Source organism: Coregonus clupeaformis, unplaced genomic scaffold (assembly GCF_020615455.1).
Source record: "Coregonus clupeaformis isolate EN_2021a unplaced genomic scaffold, ASM2061545v1 scaf0525, whole genome shotgun sequence".
NCBI lineage: Eukaryota > Metazoa > Chordata > Actinopteri > Salmoniformes > Salmonidae > Coregonus > Coregonus clupeaformis.
Window position 1 is genome coordinate 159,246 of NW_025533980.1, and position 23,012 is coordinate 182,257.

Genomic DNA, 23,012 nt, shown 5'->3' on the forward strand with positions numbered 1-23,012 from the left:
CATTTTCCCCTTACTAAAAGGTAATTTTCATCTTACTACAGGCTCATTGAGGTGTGACAGTAAGTAAAATAATTCACCACTCAGCACCACTCAGCTCGGAACTTATGTCATAATTAGGAGATAGTCATTCAATGCACCGCCTTACGAGAATAACCCGTGGAGTTTTATAATGAGCGCTTATCTTCCCATTTTAAATTTGGTGAGAAAATCTGTCATATTAAAATAGTCTGACATTGTACTGCAGTTAGTTGTCTGGAGTTAGTTGGGCAGAATGACCTCTAAATGTGGTGGGTCATCATACTCATTGTTGTCATCTAGTGTTTAACTATGGGGTTAGTCCAACTATGGTATAAATCCAACTATGGTATTAGTCCAACAATGGTATTAGTGTTTCTTCTCTAAGTTTTGTATTAGTATTGTAAGAAATCTGACGTTCTTAAGACTGTAAACTGCTGTCCCAAGTGGGCTTGTTGGGCCAGTGGTTGCGGTCACTGCCCTTGGTCAAGGCGACCGGAGTTCAAGCACCCCCCGAATCGCAACAATGGTGTCAGAAGTGGGATTCGCACCCATGGCTCCAAGGAATGTCAGATTTGTTACAGTGTAGTGGCTATTATGGTAACTCACCAGCTTCACTCAACCGCATTCACAACAGCTTTGATGGCTAACTCTGCACACTGCAATGCACATCAATGAAATGTTCATTAACTTATAACCCAATGGTTACACGGCATGATTCTACAGTGAGGGAAAAAAGTATTTGATCCCCTGCTGATTTTGTACGTTTGCCCACTGACAAAGAAATGATCAGTCTATCATTTTAATGGTAGGTTTATTTGAACAGTGAGAGACAGAATAACAACAAAAAAATCCAGAAAACGCATGTCAAAAATGTTATAAATTGATTTGCATTTTAATGAGGGAAACAAGTATTTGACCCCTCTCAATTAGAAAGATTTCTGGCTCCCAGGTGTCTTTTATACAGATAACGAGCTGAGATTAGGAGCACACTCTTAAAGGGAGTGCTCCTAATCTCAGTTTGTTACCTGTATAAAAGACACCTGTCCACAGAAGCAATCAATCAGTCAACCTTAATGGACTAGTAACAATCTGTAGGACTGGTTAAACAATCAGCATGCCTCCATTGTCATTCCAGCCCACAAGTCAATATACCCATTTTCTCTTGCCCCACAACTCTAAATGTTCAGCCTTCGGCTGTGGCATCCTGTCACCGTATATCTATATGTGTATCCATCAACATATTCATTCTGTAGCAGAATTCATTTATCCATGTGGGCGTACAGTTTGGATTAGATTTTGCAGTCAGCACAGACAACACAGTCAGCTCGACGTGCTATTGTGTATCTGTATAGTAGCTAGCTGTTCCCCCATATGGAATAATGCCTGAGGAATCAGGGACAGATCATTCAACACAGAAATCGAATATAAGTCAGTGAGCGGGGGGAGACATCGTATTATGTTTACATAAGTGCCTGTCTCCGTCTCTGTCCCTATTCATATCACCCTTCCCTGACTGCCTCTGTGACTGCCTCTGTTATGTCTGCCATCAGTCTGATCCCCAATCAGAGTCTGACTCAACCAGCCATAGCCTTATTATGTCTTTTGTCACATCATCCAGACTCCAGACTGATCTCAGATCTGTTTATATTCTGGGCTATCACCGGCGTGGACCGATGAATCAGCTGATAGCGCTAGCATAACGACGCCCGACGTCCCGTAGCCGAATAAGTGAGGCGGGCGAGATTGGGTGTGCATGTGTGTGTGTAGGGGGAAAATATATTAGGCTTATCTGTGATTGGGTCCTGCTCTAGTCCCTTTGTGACAGATGCTTCCGTCGCCGGGCGGTTGCCTGTCTCCAGACAGATTGTTCTTATTGGCTGTGACTCCTGTGGATGACTGCATGCCTACTCGGCCCCTAGATTGTGTAAGAACAATGTAGACAAAGATTCCATTATGTCCTTAAAGTGCTCAGCAATAAGAGACCTTCCCACCACACTGAATGCTATAGGAGATAAAGTGCTTGGAATTGATCAACTGGTGTAATTCCCCTGTATTGCTCATTGTCAGTGGTGGTGGATGGTCGTTATTTCAACAGGCATTGGTAGAAATGTGTTTCTCTATCTTTGTATTGCTCTTGTTTCTGTACCTTTCAGAGCCTATTAAATGAAGGTTCCCTGCAGTGACATACATAGAGGAGCTAACCGGGTTTAGAGAGACTTAATTCATAATGTTTGTTTTTGTATGTTGGAGTGTCTGGCTGTGTGCATGGGTTTGGGTGTGTGTGTGTGTGTGCTTGTGTGTTTATTGAGTCCATGTGTGTGCATATATGCATGATTGCAAGTGTGTGCATGTGTCCCTGCGCGTCTATGTGTGTGATTTGCGTGTATCCCTGCATGTGTGTGTGTTTGTGTACCTGGCCTCTCATTGGATTATCATGTTTAGATGGGAGCCAGTAATGTGTGATGGTGGTCCCAGTGGCAGATGGGACATCTGTGTGGTCACTTTAATTAAGAGCTCACCAGCCAGAAAACCAGTCAGTCAGCAGGCTGCCCACACTGTCTTCAGCCTGAACCTTTGACCCACTTGATAATGCCAGCTCTGCACTCTTAAATCACTGATACACACACACACACACACTGTGTGTAGTGCTTAGTTCAGGATGAGTGAGCATATTGTGCCTTCCAAAAGTGGCATTATTTCATTATTATATTGTTACCTGCATTATTACTTGCAATCCCACTCAAATCTGATTCTCCAGTGAAATAACCATCCATTGTACCTGTTTCTTTGGTTGTCAAGGATAGAACATATGTGCCCTGCAGATATCTAGGCAACATATCATCTACGTCCCAAATGGCACCCTATTCCCTACATAGTGTATTACTTTTGACTAGAGCCCTATAGGCTCTGGTCAAAAGTAGTGCACTATATAGGGAATACGGTGCCATTTGGGACATAGCCATAGCCTACCATTCATTTCGCATCAGAAGAGAATAGCCTCATTCCAGAAAGTGTCCTCATAGATAATATCCAGGAATTATGGAGGTTGACATCCAATCTCTTAGGGTGTTTTCACACTTGGTCCCTTTGAGACAATTTTTATGAACTCAGTGCGGTTTGCAGAATTTTTATGTGCAGTGTGAACACTCCAAAGGAACTCAGACCCCTCAAAAGTGCCCCTGAAGCGAAGGAGGTGGTCTGAGTTCGGTTTGCTTGAATTCCGCTGGCCGGTTACCTTTTTTAGGGCAGTGTGAACACAAAGCTCCCCAGGTTCACTTCTCATTATTCCGGTACCACACACTAGACTACTGCAAAACCGTTTCCTCTGACATAACCCCTCACATTGGTGCCACGAAAGAGAGATGATGATGACGTGCAGGTTCGCAGATAAAACGTGCTGTTTTTGAATATTGATTAGCGATGCTCGGACATAAGAAAATGTGTGTGGAGTTTCGTACTGACACGATGTTCAGATTATTTGTTTGCAATATGTAATCTATAGGCTAAGCACCTCGTAAACTGTTTATTCGATTGTGGGGCTTGAATAGTGTAGGAAGACAACAACATATCTGGTGAATCAATGCTAGCTCTTAAAGGGGCATTGGATGTACAATTTTCAATTACAGCATTATTTAATCTGCAGTTATTCTTCTGCTATTTACCAATAATATATTCATGTAATATTATCTTCTGATCATTATTATTATGTCTCATCTTTTAAATAAATGCAGTCTATTAGCTTCCAAAATGTGAGTAGGTATATCTAGCTGTCTGATAACACGTTCGGATGGAATCGCTTGTCCTGCACTTTGTAAAAACCCAGAGAACCTTGAGTGAATGTTGGGAAAAAATATTAGTTCCTTTCTAAACATAGCAATGTGAATGCAAAGAGGACTCAGGCCACAAAATATGTGATGTGAATTGGCAAAAGAGTTGAGTCCTCATTCAAAGGCAAGGGCATTTTTTTGACCCCAGAGTTCACTTTAAAGTGGACCAAGATCGGTTATTTTAAAGAGGACTATACAGTATCTGAAACACCCTTAAATAGACTGGAATCTACTTGAACAATGGCATCAATTAATTTGAGTATCGTTAATGAAGTCACATTGAATGATGATAGTGCATTGAAATAAAGTTAGAGTAGGACCTCTAACTTTCAGTCATGAAACATATTATTAATGACCACTCCAAATAGGATAAAGATAAAATACCACAAACACATATCAACATTTTGGTAACACTTTTATAGCCTGCAGGAATAATTAGCCTTTATGGGCCTGTCTTATAGGGCTTATAATATGTTATGTGTGTCTATATGTAACAAAACCATATTTTTTCAGTAGAACTTCCTTAACAGGACACCATATTTTGTGAAGTTATTAGAATGTCTGTTTTAATTTTGTCTTTCCACAGCCTGGTCTCATAGACTAGATGTAACATAGTAAATGTAAAACTGGTACACTCAAATTAGTATGAAATGTTACGTTTGGTATGGTTACTTAAGACAAAAATAAAAGTGGTGGTTGGTCGGGGTGGATAGATAGACGTATAATGCGAACATCTAGCAACACAAATGCGAACTTCTATCAACCCAAAGGTTGCGAGTTTGAATATCCTCACGGACAACTAGCATTTTGTCTAATTACCAACTTTTCAACTACTTAGCATGTTAGCTAACCCTTCCCCTAACTTTAACCCTAAACCTAACTTCTAAACTTAACCCTAACCTTAACCCTAACCCCTAACCCAAACCCCTAGCCTAGCTAACGTTAGCCATCTAGTTAGAATTCGTAACATATCATAGGTTTAGCAAATTCGTAACATATTGTACGTTTTGCAAATTCATAATATATAATATGAATTGTAATTCGTGACATATCATACGAAATGAGTGATGGACATCCACAAATTAATACATACCATACGAAACGTAACATATCATTCTAACTGGAGTGTCTCATATTTACGTACAGATTTATACGAAATGCTCTGAAACCAGGTTGCTTTCCAATCTCCAGTTTTGGAAGACCAAGGTGTTCTGTGATGATATGAGAGAGTTATGTTAATGAGCTCCTTGTTAGATCCATAGCATCTCGCTGTCTCCCTCCTTCCTTCTCTCTGATCAGGGAATAGAGAAAACACACACATCAGAGAATGCCTAAGAGTGGAGCCAGACGAACCCCAGGGAAGCACAGCTTCTTACTAGCCCCAGCGGGCATATGTGTGTGCTTCCTGATGTGCCTTGGTGCTTTCTTTTCTGGAGGTGAATGTAAGGGCAAGAACCTGATCGAAACAATCATTCAGTAGTGGGTCGTCTGGCTTTCTTCTCCATTTTGTACACAAAAAGACATCATAGTCTCGGTTCCCAGTTTTGTGTTTTCCTTTGTATTCATGTCTGTCCTCAGATCAGCAGGTCTGCATTCCTTAAGGGACTGGTCACTCACACACTCGACCCCCCCCCCAACACACACACACACACACACACACACACACCCTCCCCCATCCCTTATCCAGCTGAGCATTAAAGGGGAGGAGACCCCAGCAGGAAGGTCACATGGTCGGCCCCTGACTTGGGTCAGCCCTCAGGGAGCTAGCTCCAGCTTGCTCGTCATTAAAACTCAAGGATTAGTAGAAGCCCACACAGCCCACCCTGTAGGTTATTTACACACACAGGGGCCAGACACTGCAGAGAGAGGACAGAGGGCAACGGGAAACCAACTAACAGGAGCCCTCTCAACTTCTCGAGGGCTGAAGTTTGTCTAGTTAGGAGCAGAGTGACATAGACAAGTAGCGAGAAGATGGAGGTGGAAGAAGGTGGCGTGTGGACTTTAGGAGAAGTTGACCGGACTGGATTGTAAGGAGAGCCAAGCCTGAGCCACATCACCCCCAGCAGTCTAGCCCTCCCTCCTCCTTACAGTCGACAGCATGTCCTGTGGACAGGCAGGGACCAGGGGGACCCGGGGGCCACTGGGGCCCCCATCAAAGGCTTCCACTTAGGGTTTAGCCTGAAGATGAGGGAAGCAGTTTTCAGGTAATGAAAGATCCAGGCTCTCTTTGCTTCTCACTGTCTCTATTTGTCTTCAACACTTGTCTGCCTTTATGGAGACAGAAGTTTGAAAACTCTGGAGAACTCGGTAGCATGCTGGAGAACTGTTAAACCTGCATACTAAAGCCTATATTTTGTGTATAAGGTCATGGCCACCTGCAATAATATGCTGGCTAATCAATGGGCTAACTCCAAGACACTTACCTACGCTCTCCTTCTTGACTTTGAATCAGCTTTGTCTCCACAAGTTTTTTCCTTGTCAGGATATGGGAGACGTATGGACTACAGGCTTGTGAGTACTAATAACAACAGCAGATGATTACTCTAGGTCTAGATTTACAACTCTGTGGAGTATTCTGTCTGCACGGGGGGGCAGGAATGAGTGGTTGGACGTTCAAGTCCAGACATGTTGTTTGGAGAGTCATGCTTGGTTTCATGCCTGGCCCCCACTATTACCACAGTCTGAGAGAGGGGAAGGGAGGAGGGGAGAGGAGAGAACATAGGGTCAGGCTATAAAAACACTACAGACCATGGTCATGTGCTTACCTCGTTAGCGTGTTAGCGTGTTCCGGCCCACAGCTGTACCAGCGAGTTATCACCCGGCCCACCGCCACAGCTAGCTTGCTAAAACACACATTCCCCTGGTTCCCAATGAGCTCGGTGATTGCACTCATGTTCAGAGATCAATGCCCTTTTAGGCTAATCTAACACCCATACCAGCCCCAAAGTGTTTCATTTCAAACAGGGCCCCACGGTCAGAGCAGCTGCGGAGTTGATTTGGATGAATCGGGGCGCTGTTTCACATCCTGCACATCTGGTGGCATCTTGAGGAAAGAAATTATCATTTGCTATTCTTTGAAGCTACTTTGCTGTTCCACACACAGCCATCAGACTGCTGTTCCACTCACAGCATCAGACTGCTGTTCCACTCACAGCCATCAGACTCTGCTGTTCCAATCACAGCATCAGACTGCTGTTCCACTCACATTTTAGTCATTTAGCAGACGCTCTTATCCAGAGCGACTTACAGTTAGTGAGTGCATACATTTTCATACTGGCCCCCCGTGGGAAACGAACCCACAACCCTGGCGTTGCAAGCGCCATGCTCTACCAACTGAGCTACAGGGGACTACAGACTGCTGTTCCACTCACAGCCATCAGACTTTGCTGTTCCACTCACAGCCATCAGACTATGCTGTTCCACTCACAGCCATCAGACTGCTGTTCCACTCACAGCCATCAGACTGCTGTTCCACTCACAGCCATCAGACTGCTGTTCCACTCACAGCCATCAGACTGCTGTTCCACTCACAGCCATCAGACTGCTGTTCCACTCACAGCCATCAGACTGCTGTTCCACTCACAGCCATCAGACTGCTGTTCCACTCACAGCATCAGACTGCTGTTCCACTCACAGCATCAGACACATTAGCGAGGGATGGGAGACGGTTAGCCTGATAATAAGTGTCAGTTCTATATTTAAACAACCCACTTTACTAGAGGGTTTGTTTGTTGATGATTTTACATTTCTCCCCTCCCTCCCTTGTGCCGCAATTAACCGAGTTAGAGGAGTTCCAATGTAGTCAGGGAATTGGAATGATTGAGTTTATTTAGGGGGGATTAGGGGGAAGTTTTGAAATGTAATTTAATTTCAGAGGCTGATCAACTTGGAGAGGTTATTCAGATGTAACAGTCTGTCTGGCATTACTGTATAGTGGTGACAGTGTAGTTAGTTTGAGGGGAGATCACTCACACGCACTCACATTCTCACACACACACACACTAATTCACTTCCGCTATGGATTAAACATGCTGGTTATGATGATCTTTTACAGGCGTACTAAATGAGATCAGATTACAAGCCTGTGTGAAAGTAGGGCATCCGTTGGTTCACACATGATCAAGGCTTTCCTGTCTTGCCACTGGTAGGCTGCAGACCAGCAGACTGCCTGTGGCACAGTGACATGGAATATGCAGTGAACTTATGGAAGCTGTATGGATCTGGTGGCGGTGGCACCGTCTGAGGCAGTTACATACACAGGCAGGCAGGCAGCCAACACACAGCAACTGTCTATGGCGTAATATGAACACCTATCCACACATGATCAGGCACATATACTGACATTTATGGTCAACGCATAGAGACACTTATGCCTGAATAGCCACTACCAAAGTCATTTATTTAAAGAGTTGGGCCAATGAGGTTTCTGTCTGAATGTTCCGAGGGCGCCACTTTGTCCTCTATAGCCGTCGCTAAAGTGATAATTGACGCTTCTGCTTCGTGCTGTTGATTTCGGATAGTTTTCAAAACCTATCAAGATGTCCACAGTACCGACTTGGATACACATTATCCCGAATGCTGATAAATAAAAACGTCTGTTCAATTCGCTGATCTGTTCTGCTTGTTTACAGCGGGTCATTTCATAGGGAATTTTCAGAGGCGCTCTCCTATCGTTACCTCATCAAAATGTCGAGAATAAAGGCGCTAACATGGCGTCCGCTCTGAAACCTGTCCGACATCTCTTAATATATGTCTCTGGGTACCACTGTACACATGTATGAACATACAGTACCAGTCAAAAGTTTGGACACACCTACTCATTCAAGGGTTTTTCTTTATTTTTTACTATTTTCTATATTGTAGAATAATAGTGAATACCTCAAACTATGAAATAACACATATGGAATCATGTAGTAACCAAAAAAGTGTTAAACAAATCAAAATATATTTTATATTTGAGATTCTTCAAAGTAGCCACCCTTTGCCTTGATGACAGCTTTGCACGCTTTTGGCATTCTCTCAACCAGCTTCACCTGGAATGCTTTTCCAACAGTCTTGAAGGAGTTCCCACATATGCTGTGCACTTGTTGGCTGCTTTTCCTTCACTCTGCTGTCCAACTCATCCCAAACCATCTCAATTGGGTTGAGGTCGGGTGATTGTGGAGACCAGGTCATCTGATGCAGCACTCCATCACTCTTCTTCTTGGTAAAATAGCCCTTACACAGCCTGGAGGTGTGTTGGGTCAATGTCCTGTTGAAAAACAAATGATAGTCCCACTAAGTCCAAACCAGATGGGATGGCGTATCGCTGCAGAATGCTGTGGTAGCCATGCTGGTTAAATTCTAAATAAATCACAAACAGAGTCACCAGCAAAACACCCCCACACCATAACACCTCCTCCTCCATGCTTTACGGTGGGAAATACACATGCAGAGATAATCCGTTCACCCAACCCGCGTCTCACAAAGACACGGCGGTTGGAATCACAAATCTCCAATTTGGTCTCCACACCAAAGGATACGTTTCCACCAGTCGAATGTCCATTGCTTGTGTTTCTTGGCCCAAGCAAGTCTCTTCTTCTTATTGGTGTCCTTTAGTAGTGGTTTATTTGCAGCAATTCAACCATGAAGGCCTGATTCACACAGTCTCTTCTGAACAGTTGATGTTGAGATGTGTCTGTTAGTTGAACTCTGTGAAGCACTTATTTGGGCTGCAATTTCTGAGGCTGGTAACTAATGAACTTATCCTCTGCAACAGAGATGGACTGTCGTTTCTCTTTGTTTATTTAAACTGTTCTTGCAATAATATGGACTTGGTCTTTTACCAAATAGGGCTATCTTCTGTATACCACCCCTACCTTGTCACAACACAACTGATTGGCTCAAACACATTAAGAAGGATATAAATTCCACAAATTCCACAAATTAACTTTTAACAATGCACACCTGTTAATTGAAATGCATTCCAGGTGACTACCTCATGAAGCTGGTTGAGAGAATGGCAAGAGTGTGCAAAGCTGTCATCAAGGCAAAGGGTGGCTTCTTTGAAGAATCTCAAATATAAAATATATTTTGTTTTGTTTAACACTTTTTTGGTTACTACGTGATTCCATATGTGTTATTTCATAGTTTTGATGTCTTCCCTATTATTCTACAATGTAGAAAATAGTAACAATTAAGAAAAACCCTGGAATGAGTAGATGTGTTCAAACCTTTGACTGGTACTGTATTTGAACTCAACATGGGAGCCAGATCTAATTTTAAATGACCCTGTAGTTCTTTACATAGCAGCAATGCCAAGCACAGTAGATCCTTATGAGATGGAATGTCCATTCAGGCTGATACAAGAGCCTGTACAAGGACTTCAGCTGGGATAGGTTGTGTGTAGAGGGGAGAGAACCTGACCACAGCCCACCTTCTCCTCTCCATGCCCCAAGAGGAGCATCCAGGCCGGGGGAGGTTGGGGGGAGGTGAAGTAGTTGCGGGACAGCTGTGCTCCTGTCTGTGCTGTGGAGTAATGGGATTCATCCTGTCATCCTCCCTAAGTATCTCCTCTGGGGCCATCAGTGATGTTCTGTGGTGCATGTGGGCCACACATGCTAACATTCACGCACACGCACACACACACACACACAACCCTACCACAGATCCTCCGGGAGCCTCTGAGGGCTAGAGGCCTCTGCTCATATGGGTCCCCTTGGCTCCCAGCTCACTGCTAACTGCTTCCTATGGCCAGAGATGTACATGTGGAAAAAACATAATGGATTTGCTCGAAATCCAACCTCAACTAAAAGAGGGAAAAGAGGAGTGAGAGAAAGAGGATTGTGTCTTAAAGAGGAATTAACTCAAGCCTTCCCTTATCCATATGTGTATGCAGTGACTTTTTGGTCACAAAACGTAGCATGTTTGTGAGAATTGTACCCTATGTGACACGTTACTTCCCTCAAATGAAATAAAGATGGTGGAAGCATCCAGGAGGTAGTCGTTATCTCTCTCAGAAGAATAGGAGGCTGTAAAAAAGTGACATGACTGCCTTGGCCTGCCTGGCCTCTGACTGTCTCACTCGTCCCTTTGGCGTCCCCCTGCCTCCCTGTCATGCGTGTCTCATTGTCAGGGGTCAAAGTTGACTTGAAAGAGCCAGTGGTCCTAAGGTTTAAGGACTTTGTAATGCTACCCCCATGCTAACTGGGATGAAGGGCCCTTGTGGCTTTTACAGCGTTTTCCGCTTTAAACAAAACTGGATGTGTATCGCCTGGTCAGAGAACGAGTGCAGAGACCCCAACAGCATTTGCCCTGAGGGCTTTATTAGGGGTTCAGGTCGCTCTCTAGGGTAGGACAGGGTAGAGTCCCAATTACAATTACCCATTCTGGTCGAAAAACACAAAACAAAAATTTGAAAGAGGATAAAGAAGTAGCTTAGCTTAATCTATCGGCCTGCCGGGCAATTACATGCGTTTACAGAGGTGGAAGAGATTTAGTGGGAATGCGAAAAAGAGTCGTTAACCGGAAAAATTGAACTTTGCAATGCTGAGTCAGATAGTTTGGGTGAGTTTTCCAGGAACTGCTGCCGGGTGAAGATTAGGCGATAATAATATTTATCCATCAAGTCATGGTGACCCCTCGTGCTTAAGACTTTTCAAATTGTGCCTTTGTCAAACCTGGTTAATGGGGTTTGGGAGAGCTCAGCTCCTAATACCGTGTTGATGGAGTGAGAGTTTGGAGCAGGGCTTTTCCCCAGTGAGCCCAGAGGCTGCAGAAGCCAGGTAGATCAATCCAACCCATGAGCTCACGGTCTCACTCTTTCTCTAGCATGGTGATATGTGTCCTAAGAAATACATATGTTTGTCTTTCAGTCTGTCTGCCTGTCTGTGTACAGTATTGACACGACGACACAGCAGTGACTTACATAGCAATAGAAAGTGTTGGTTTCAACTCAGCCTAAAGCATCTCTAATCCCTGGCAGCTAGTAAAGCTCCACATGTCTGCTGTCCATCCATCCACCCATTCATCCCTCACACTTATCCCAGGCTGGGTGATCCCTATCCTGGCCTCCCCCCTGTGGCCACAGACCTGATCCCTGGTCGTAGCCTAGCCACAGCCTAGCGTCGACACAGCAGGGGCTGTCCTCCTCTGGCTCAGGCTTAACATGAGACATATGGGAAAGGGTTTCCCTCCCTCCCCCTTTCCTCCCCCTCTCCCTCCCTCCCCCTTTACGTCTCCCTCCCTTTGGACCGCAGACTTCCCTTACCAGACCATGGTCCTGACTGGGACAGCATTGGGATTGGATAATAACCCACCACAAGGCAGACACAGGGCCACCTCATAGAAAGCAAGACTGGTTTAGACTGGCCGGCGGGTTGTGTGTGCTTCATGATTCCAAACCAGAGACCAGCTAACGGACGACCAACCAAACATGCTGGCTGTGTCTGTTCGATGGGAAAAGCACTCAGGCTTGTATGATTCTTGACTGGCCTATTTTAGCGGACCTACATTTTGATCTGTGTCTGGGTCAGCCGGTGACACTCTGAGAGCTGAGGGCTGAGAGCAGGCTGGCTGGTTGGTCCGTCTGCTTGTCCCCATGGAGCTTAGGGGAGTGTGCACAGTGTTTGTGGCGTTGTTTAGGAGAAAGGATGTTTGTAAGAACCGCAAAGGACCCAAATTCAGCAACATGGGGTAAGTCGGACTCTGAGGCAATCTGATCAGTGTGAGCGTTTAAAGATCTGTGTGTGTGTGTGTGTGTGTGTGTGTTGTTCTTTTGCTAAATCCTTGGTTGTGCGTGAAGCGTTGTTAGAGGTACCGCTGAGAACTAGTTTAATTTTACTAGTATCCGTTCTACAACTGGAATAGCGCTTGCTAGTTTACATTGACAGGTGATAAAAATGGCGTCCCATTTGAAGTCTGGACGGCGTTGAAAGTTTTCATGGCTTTAATGGCAGGAAGCTGCAAATCTGTGTGTCAATGTTCGGGCCATCTGAAAGCGGCTGAGACATGAGTAATGTGAGACACAGGACGCAGGGGAGACCGCCACACAGGGTGTTCTACCTCTAAAAGGCCGTTTTGGTCCATCAATGGTCCGGATGTTCTGATGGCTTGTCAAACACACCTCATTCAGCTCATTCAGACATCTGGCTTCCTTCCCCCATTGGCTTTACTTGAAGTGATGTGGGGTGTGTGCGGTGTGTGTGTGTGTGTTACTTATACCTGGGGCTGGAGATTGATTGGAGACTTAATTGTACTTCCTGGCTGTTGCCGACGTGTTTGAAATTCAGCTGGTGCAGTCTGGGGGTCAAAGCGAGTCAGGCTTTGCTTTCCTCCATCCATCCATAGCTCCATCTTTCCCTTCCTCCTTCCTTTTCTCCAGCGAGGTCCTCAATAGAAGGTCATTTACAACCACTGAGATTGTAACCACATTAAGTAAGAGCTGTTCGGACACAGATGTATGTTTTTTTTGTGTAGAATCAAAGTTATCTTTCACAACTTTTTGTCACGAAGATTGTTATCAGCTCTCATGGTTTGAGTTGACATCAAGTAGAGTTGCTATCGTAAAGATTGAAGTGTTTCACAAAAAACAGGAAATTGCCAACAGATTTTAAATGCCAATGTTATTACATTTAGTATCATAGACAAAGTTAATGGTTCAAGTTGTTAGGGAGAAAAAATCATAGACTGTGACCTATGTAAATTGGATCGAAGTGACATCATATTCACACTTAATATACAGCATATGTGCTACTTGAGGAGTTTTGAAATTCTTGATGGATTACAGTTATGATCTTAATTCATGTTTATTATTAGAGATAAATGAAATAAACTCTCATAACCTTTTAAACCATTCTCACTCTATTCGATTAAATATAAAACCATTTTTTTTTTTAAACTTAAAAAGCATTATGCACTCAAAACAACCTCTCGGATCTCCCTCCCAAGTCCTCATTAATTATACTGCTAAATAGCTTCAGAAAACAATATAATTCCTAATCAGTACACCATCAAAATGTGATTATCAGGGGTAATTGTCCAAGACAGTCCTATTTGTGATGCTCCCCCAGATGAATCGGAGGGAGAAATGTGGTTAGAATTAATGGGAGCTAAACTTGAACCCGCCTTTCAAGACGACAATATAACTAAATGTTATGTTCAGGTCACTGTGTGTGTAGATGATCTACCTTGGTCATGTATGGTGCTGAGGATCTTAATGTATGGTGCTGAGGATCTTAATGTTTTTCCACAAAATCCTGGACTATCGGACCACCATTTTATTACATTTGCAATCGCAACAAATAATCTGCTCAGACCCCAACCAAGGAGCATCAAAAGTCGTGCTATAAATTCTCAAACAACACAAAAATTAATTGATGCCCTTCCAGACTCCTTCTGCCTACCCAAGGACGTCAGAGGACAAAAATCAGTTAACCACTTAACTGAGGAACTCAATTTAACCTTGCGCAATACCCTAGATGCAGTTGCACCCCTAAAAACGAAAAACATTTGTCATAAGAAACTAGCTCCCTGGTATACAGAAAATACCCGAGCTTTGAAGCAAGCTTCAGGAAATTGGAACGGAAATGGCGCCACACCAAACTGGAAGTCTTCCGACTAGCTTGGAAAGACAGTACCGTGCAGTACCGAAGAGCCCTCACTGCTGCTCGATCATCCTACTTTTCCAACTTAATTGAGGAAAATAAGAACAATCCAAAATTTCTTTTTGATACTGTTGCAAAGCTAACTAAAAAGCAGCATTCCCCAAGAGAGGATGGCTTTCACTTCAGCAGTGATAAATTCATGAACTTCTTTGAGGAAAAGATCATGACCATTAGAAAGCAAATTACGGACTCCTCTTTGAATCTGCGTATTCCTCCAGGGCTTAGCTGTCCTGGATCTGCACAGCTCTGCGAGGGCCTGGGATCGGGAGAGACACTTAAGTGTTTTAGTACTATATCTCTTGACACAATGATGAAAATAATCATGGCCTCTAAACCTTCAAGCTGCATACTGGATCCTATTCCTACTAAACTGCTGAAGGAGCTGCTTCCTGTGCTTGGCCCTCCTATGTTGAACATAATAAACAGCTCTCTATCCACCGGATGTGTACCAAACTCACTAAAAGTGGCAGTGATAAAGCCTCTCTTGAAAAAGCCAAACCTTGACCCGGAAAATATAAAAAACTATCGGCCTATATCGAATCTTCCATTCCTCTCAAAAATTTTAGAAAAAGCTGTTGCGCAGCAACTTCACTGCCTTTCTGAAGACAAACAATGTATACGAAATGCTTCAGTCTGGTTTTAGACCCCATCATAGCACTGAGACTGCACTTGTGAAGGTGGTAAATGACCTTTTAATGGCGTCAGACCGAGGCTCTGCATCTGTCCTCGTGCTACTAGACCTTAGTGCTGCCTTTGACACCATCGATCACCACATTCTTTTGGAGAGACTGGAAACCCAAATTGGTCTCACGGACAAGTTCTGGCCTGGTTTAGATCCTACCTGTCGGAAAGATATCAGTTTGTCTCTGTGAATGGTCTGTCCTCCGACAAATCAACTGTACATTTCGGTGTTCCTCAAGGTTCCGTTTTAGGACCACTATTGTTTTCACTATATATTTTACCTCTTGGGGATGTTATTCGAAAACATAATGTTAACTTTCACTGCTATGCGGATGACACACAGCTGTACATTTCAATGAAACATGGTGAAGCCCCAAAATTGCCCTCGCTAGAAGCCTGTGTTTCAGACATAAGGAAGTGGATGGCTGAAAACTTTTTACTTTTAAACTCGGACAAAACAGAGATGCTTGTTCTAGGTCCCAAGAAACAAAGAGATCTTCTGTTAAATCTGACAATTCATCTAGATGGTTGTAAAGTCGTCTCAAATAAAACTGTGAAGGACCTCTGTGTTACTCTTGACCCTGATCTCTCTTTTGACGAACATATCAAGACTGTTTCAAGGACAGCTTTTTTCCATCTACGTAACATTGCAAAAATCAGAAATGTTCTGTCCAAAAATGATGCAGAAAAATTAATCCATGCATTTGTTACTTCTAGGTTAGACTACTGCAATGCTCTATTTTCCGGCTACCGGATAAAGCACTAAATAAACTTCAGTTAGTGCTAAATACGGCTGCTAGAATCCTGACTAGAACCAAGAAATTTGATCATATTACTCCAGTGCTAGCTTCCCTACACTGGCTTCCTGTTAAGGCAAGGGCTGATTTCAAGGTTTTACTGTTAACCTATAAAGCGTTACATGGGCTTGCTCCTACCTATCTTTCCGAGTTGGTCCTGCCGTACATACCAATACGTACGCTACGGTCACAAGACGCAGGCCTCCTAATTGTCCCTAGAATTTCTAAGCAAACAGCGGGAGGCAGGGCTTTCTCCTATAGATCTCCATTTTTTATGGAACAGTCTGCCTACCCATGTGAGAGACGCAGACTCGGTCTCAACCTTTAAGTCTTTACTGAAGACTTATCTCTTCAGTAGGTCATATGATTGAGTGTAGTCTGGCCCAGGAGTGTGAAGGTGAACGGAAAGGCTGGAGCAACGAACAGCCCTTGCTGTCTCTGCCGGGCCGGTTCCCCTCTCCACTGGGGTTCTCTGCCTCTAACCCTGTTGCAGGGGCTGAGTCACTGGCTTGCTGGTGCTCTTTCATGCCGTCCCTGGGAGGGGTGCGTCACTTGAGTGGGTTGAGTTACTGACGTGATCTTCCTGTCTGGGTTGGCGCCCCCCCTTGGTTTGTGCTGTGGTGGAGACCTCTGTGGGCTATACTCGGCCTTGTCTCAGGATTGTAAGTTGGTGGTTGGGGATATCCCTCTAGTGGTGCGGGGGCTGTGCTTTGGCGGAGTGGGTGGGGTTATATCCTTCCTGTTTGGCCCTGTCCGGGGTTTCTTCGGATGGGGCCACAGTGTCTCCGGACCGCTCCTGTCTCAGCCTCCAGTATTTATGCTGCAGTAGTTTATGTGTCGGGGGCTGGGGTTAGTTGGTTATACCTGGAGTACTTCTCCTGTCTTATCCAGTGTCCTGTGTGAATTTAAGTATGCTCTCTCTAATTCTCTCGTTTCTCTCTTTCTCTCTGAGAACCTGAGCCCTAGGACCATACGTCAGGACTACCGGGCATGATGACACCTTGCTGTCCCCAGTCCGCCTGGCCTTGCTGCTATTCCAGTTTCAACTGTTCTGCCTGCGGCTCACGAAACCCCTACCTGTCCCAGACCTGCTGTTTTCAACTCTTTAATGATCGGCTATGAAAAGCCAACTGAGAGACCTGAGCCCCTAGGACCATACGTCGGGACTACCGTCCGTGGTGACTCCTTGCTGTCCCCAGTCCGCCTGGCCTTGCTGCTATTCCAGTTTCAACTGTTCTGCCTGCGGTTATGGAACCCCTACCTGTCCCAGACCTGCTGTTTTCAACTCTTAATGATCGGCATGAAAAGCCAACTGAGATTTATTCCTGATTATTATTTGACCATGCTTGTCACTTATGAACATTTTTGAACATCTTGGCATGGTTCTGTTATAATCTCCACCCGGCACAGCCAGAAGAGGACTGGCCACCCCTCATAGCCTGGTTCCTCTCTAGGTTTCTTCCTAGGCTTTCGCCTTTCTAGGGAGTTTTCCTAGCCACCGTGCTTCTACACCTGCATTACTAGCTGTTTGGGGTTTTAGGCTGGGTTTCTGTACAGCACTTCGAGATATTAGCTGATGTAAGAAGGGCTATATAAAATAAAATTGATTGATTGATTGATTGAGATGTGTCATATGTAAAGTGTAGGCTAGCAGACACCTGAGAAAGATTTGTTTGGCTTTCCTCTCATATGTAGCTTTTGAATGCCAATGTTGCAGCATTACGCCTTGTCATAGCATTACGACTTGTCATAGCATTACGACTTGTCATAGCTTTACGCCTTGTCATAGATTTATGAATTGTCATAGCATTACGACATGTCATAGCATTAAATCAAATCAAATTGTATTTGTCACAATGCTTCATTAACAACAGGTGTAGACTAACAGTGAAATGCTTACTTACGGGCCCGTCCCAACAATGCAGAGAGGAAAAAGAAAAAGAATATAATGAGGAATAAATCCACAATGAGTAATGATAACATGACTATATACACGGGGTACCAGTACCAAGTGGATGTGCAGGGGTACGAGGTAATTGAGGTAGATATGTACATATAACTAGGAATAAAGGGACAGATAGTAAACAGCAGCAGCAGCGTATGTGATGAGTCAAAAGATACAGTATGCAGATATTCCATGTAGCTATTGGTTAACTATTTAATTAACTATTTAGCGGTCTTATAGCTTGGGGGTAGAAGCTATTCAGCATAGCATTACAACTAGTCCTGGACATTCCTGATTCATAGAAAAGCATTTTGACAGTCACAGAACGTTGTCAGGCACTTTGTAGCTCAGCATGTATTATGAAGTCAGACTTTGGCACCATGCTGCAGTGGCTTCCATCCATATCCATGGTCCCTTTATCCTCCTCTGCTCTCTCTCTCTCTGCTTATATGGTGCACATACAGGACCCTGTGACTTCAAACAGTCTGGGGAATCCAATGCATGTTGAAGTCATTCCCCTCAATCGGCACTGGAAGCCGTGTGTAGTTGTGTGTGTGCTGCAGGATAATTTATCTGGCCATCTCTCCTGGCCAGGCTGTAGATTCAGAACGGGCCTGGGTTTGTCCAGCAGTGCTTGTGGGGACTTTGAGGCACAACGTGTGCTCTCAGGGTCTACCCTGAATCAGCCCCTATTAAAAACATACAAAGAGACCCTTTCAGGTGCTGGCTAGCCGCAGCCGTCAGACCGCCAGCCTACAGCCCCCTAGTCCTCAGCCACAACACAGGCCAGCCAGAGGAGAGGAACATCAAAGGCCCCCATCATCCTGTCACTTAGCCATGTGGAGGTCACTGGGGTCAGACCACTACCTCTCCACCTCTCTACACAGTGACGTTCTGTCTGTCTGGTAATGTGGCGGAGAATGTGGAGAATTTGATTTGAATGTGTTTTTGAGGGAAGGAAAGATCTTGAGAGAATGAAATTGTGAAATAAAGTTGTTTGATAAAGCAGGTTAAAACAAAATACCTTTGTAATGCAATATCAATGTAAATATTGGGTAAATAATGCCTTTGCTCTCCTATTCATCTAGTGGATCAAAGTAAGGGTCAGGAGGTTTACCTTACGACATCATCTGACCAGTAAAAAACTCCTGACCCTGGTCATGCTGTAGACACAGGTACTTTTGTGATGAGGATGACTGAATCCCACTGTATTTCAGCTCTGCCATATTTGTTACCCAACTAATGTAAAGTCAATAAACTCTGAATGAGTCAGTTACCCCATGTTGGTTCAGTCACAAAGTCCTTGACCTGGCCTGACTACAATGTCCTAGTCCCACACCCCATATCCCTGACCATAACGATTAAGGACAGTGTACTAAGCGGCAGGCTACAGCAATCTGCCATAGACCTGACCACTCACTCAGCCTGTCAATCAATCAATAGCTCAGTCAGTCAGTCAGTCAGTCAGTCAGCTAGCTAGGCCTGATTATAGCCAGCTTTTCTCTGGCTTCCAACTCAGCCTGCCAGATGGTGTGGCTACTACAATGGCAGAGCACAGCCCTGCCTACGCTAAAGCCGTGGCTTAGCCGGTCGTGCAACAGTTCAGCTATGAAAACCGCAGTGGGAAAACAGGCAAAATGTCACTGAGCTCAGCTGTAAGAACAAACAACAAACGTGGCTGATTTGTCTTCTCCAGAGTGTGTTAAGCCTAAACAGTTAATAGTGTTGAGATGGGGACTGTCACTGTTGAAAGGATGATCAGAAGTGTCACCACTTAAAGGTGACTGACACTGACAGGGAATTCAGTTAGACACAAGTAGGTTTCTTAATGCTGTTTACTGCAACATCAAGTTATCTGGTGTTGCGTCATTTTGCTCTCTTTACTCTTAGGAACGGCATTTTAAAATGCAAATGACACACCCATCTGTCCATCCATGGCTAGGTCCTTGTCTATGTCCCTGTCTATGTCCCTGGCTATGTCCTTGGCTTTGTCCCTGGCTCGGTCCCTGTCTATGTCCCTGGCTAGGTCCCTGGCTATGTCCCTGGCTATGTCCCTGTCTATGTCCCTGGCTATGTCCCTGTCTATGTCCCTATCTATTTCCCTGGCTATGTCCCTGACTAGGTCCCTGGCTATGTCCATGGCTTTGTCCCTGGCTAGGTCCCTGGCTGTGACCCTGGCTTTGTCCATTGCTATGTCCCTGGGTATGTCCCTGGCTATGTCCCTGGCTATGTCCCTTGCTATGTCCCTGGCTATGTCCCTGGCTAGGTCCCTGGCTAGGTCACTGGGTAGGTCCCTGGCTATGTCCCTGGCTATGTCCATGGCTTTGTCCCTGGCTTTGTCCCTGGCTTTGTCCCTGGCTTTGTCCCTGGCTATGTCCATGGCTTTGTCCCTGGCTTTGTCCCTGGCTTTGTCCCTGGCTATGTCCATGGCTTTGTCCCTGGCTTTGTCCCTAGCTATATCCCTGTCTATGTCCCTGGCTTTGTCCCCGGCTATGTCCATGTGATGATTTGGAATTCGCCTTCGTTTATCAAAGTCTGGGCTTCTCTCCCCTGCTCCACAATGGTATTCCTCTCCTGAAATGTCACAGTGGTTTCCATCGCTCCATCTCTTTGTACTCTGACGTGTAGGCCTATTTTCCGCTGGGTCAATGGAGGGAGCCCTATCCTACACAATCTCCCTAAAGGTCCAACTCTCAGTGGATGTGCTTTTTACCCGGAATAGGCCAGGGAGGTAATGCCATTGTAGTGATTCATTTGGAAATCAGGATTGAGTAGTAGCATATTGATGTAGGCTATGGGGTAAAAGTCTCTGGTTTACATTGAGAGAAATCCTTATTTGGGACAAAAATCGAGGCACAACCGTATCACAAGTCCCATAGAGACATTGAAGCAGAGGCAGTCAGTCAATACTCTGCCTCAGTGGATGCACTTCTGAACCTCCCCAGCGCCATATGTACCCATTCAGTACCACAGTGTGTGGTGTACCACATGCTGTAGTGGGAAGGGACTGGGGTATGATCCAAAACCCACTGCGTCTCCTCTTGTGTCGCTGGCTCTAAACCAACCCCCCTTCTTCTTCCCCCCTCTATTTGTGTGTGTGCGTGCGTGTGCAGGATGGAAGAGACGGTGCGGACGCTGCTGCAGAACCAGGGGGTGCTGGAGCAGACAGCCGTGGACACTGTGGACATCATGAAGGCCTACAAGGTAACACCGCACTGCCCAGCACTCCTCCAACATGGGCTCTCCTTCCTGCTCTTTATAAAGCCAAAACGTAGAGGCTTGTGTAGGAGAAATGCTTTGTTTAGTAACACATAGGCCATGCATTAGGATAAGTTGTTGTTATTGACCATCAATTAGGATCGGCCTTATTATTATTATATATACAGTATATATATATATATATATATATATATATATATATATATATATATATATATATATATATATATATTTTTTTTAGGGGCTAGATCAGTTTTAATATTGCAGCTATATTGTAGCTTCCATCAATGTAATTGTCTGCATAATTTCCAATCCCCCATATACATATATTTTTTAAAATATATATAAAATATATATTTTTTTATATATATTTTCCTTTATTATTTTCCCCTAACCCTACCAACCCTCCCCTAATTGGAGTAAACTAATGGACAACAACACTTACGCTTCTACTTCCAGCTTATACATACTATATATATTTTATGGATACAGTATATTTTACAATAGTTATATTTTGTTTGTTTTTAGTCCCATCCTTCAGCTCCACTTATTACTTAGGTTCTGTTCTTGGCAACCAAACTGGTTGCTATAATTAGACTTCTTAGCGATAGGCCTATAGTAGCCTGAAACTTTGTGTGTTTGTGTGTTATGTGTACAGCTACTGTATATTCTTGTGTGGATTTTTGTTTGTGCTGTTCCTTAGATACTCAAGGTATCTCACATAACTCTTATTGACACAGAGTGTCCTTTAATTGTCCATGTGTAATTAAATTCATTTAATTATGCCAAAGTGACCTTTCAAACAACATCGTAGGAAAAAAGTGGAACTGTGTGGGCTAGAAGTAGTCAGGTTGTGTTACTGTTAGGTAAGGTTGATAAAGGTCATGTAATTACAGTTCATGGAGATCATGTCTTATACTCATATGATTCATACCACATTTAAAAAGTCATTTATCTTAAACTTTTTCATTTCCAAATGTGTTAACAATAAGTAAGTGAATTCACCGAAGTGCATTGCACATATCTCTCAAATGCAAAACTTTATACTGACTTCTTGACATCAGTGATGAATATGCTACATCATTATAAAAGATAAAGCCACTCATTAGCATGGTGGGCATGCTATGCCTTTATAAACCAATCATAAATGGTCATGTGTAACAAATAGGCAGGAAGAGTAAAATATGTGCGTCATAACAGGAAATGGAGGTATGGCGGTATGCATTCCAATGAGCCTAATACATGCATTAGCTACACTTATTCGGGGTAACCGTAGGGAGTATAACTCTATGTCTGAATCCCAAATGGCACCCTATTCCTTATATAGAGCACTACTTTTAACCAAGGCCCATAGAGTATATAGCACTAGGCATAACATTAATAGGGTTCCTTTTGCAGTGCAGCCTCCCTCTCAGTTGTGGGCCATATTTCCACATAGCCACATACCCTGTGATTATTCAAATGATGGGTATTTTACAGAATAACAGCAGCCCCAGAATTAATCAACCTGAGTGGATTATTAAACATGGAATTAGAATCTGTCGACGTGTGCCAGTGGAGGGGATCAATGTTGCTCTAACTTGTGTGAACGGATGCAGCAAACATTCACGTATGGAGAGAGACACATGTTAGGTTACTGAGATGACTGTACCTACTGTAACCAGATGTTCAGCAAGCAACCAGACATAACAGGACTTTGGTAATAAGAACAAGCTCTCAATGAATGGTACCATTACTGGGGAGAGATATTGATCATATTCATTATGCACCAAACGGAAGAAAACTGACTCAAATAGGGAGGGACGACCTGGACTTGTGAAACAAGAAATGCTTAAAACTCTTTACTACAGTGTGCCCAAATGAATACGACCCTGGTATCAAT

At 44.0% G+C, this 23,012-nt stretch overlaps 1 protein-coding gene across 1 annotated transcript in view; it reads left to right on the plus strand.

The window, feature by feature from the left end:
* Positions 1–23,012, plus strand: part of LOC121537649 (nck-associated protein 5-like) — a 145,016-nt gene that overhangs the window by 77,250 nt on the left and 44,754 nt on the right. Inside the window, 1 exon segment of the mRNA XM_045215814.1 lies at positions 21,025–21,115. Coding sequence (XP_045071749.1) covers positions 21,025–21,115 — 91 coding nt within the window.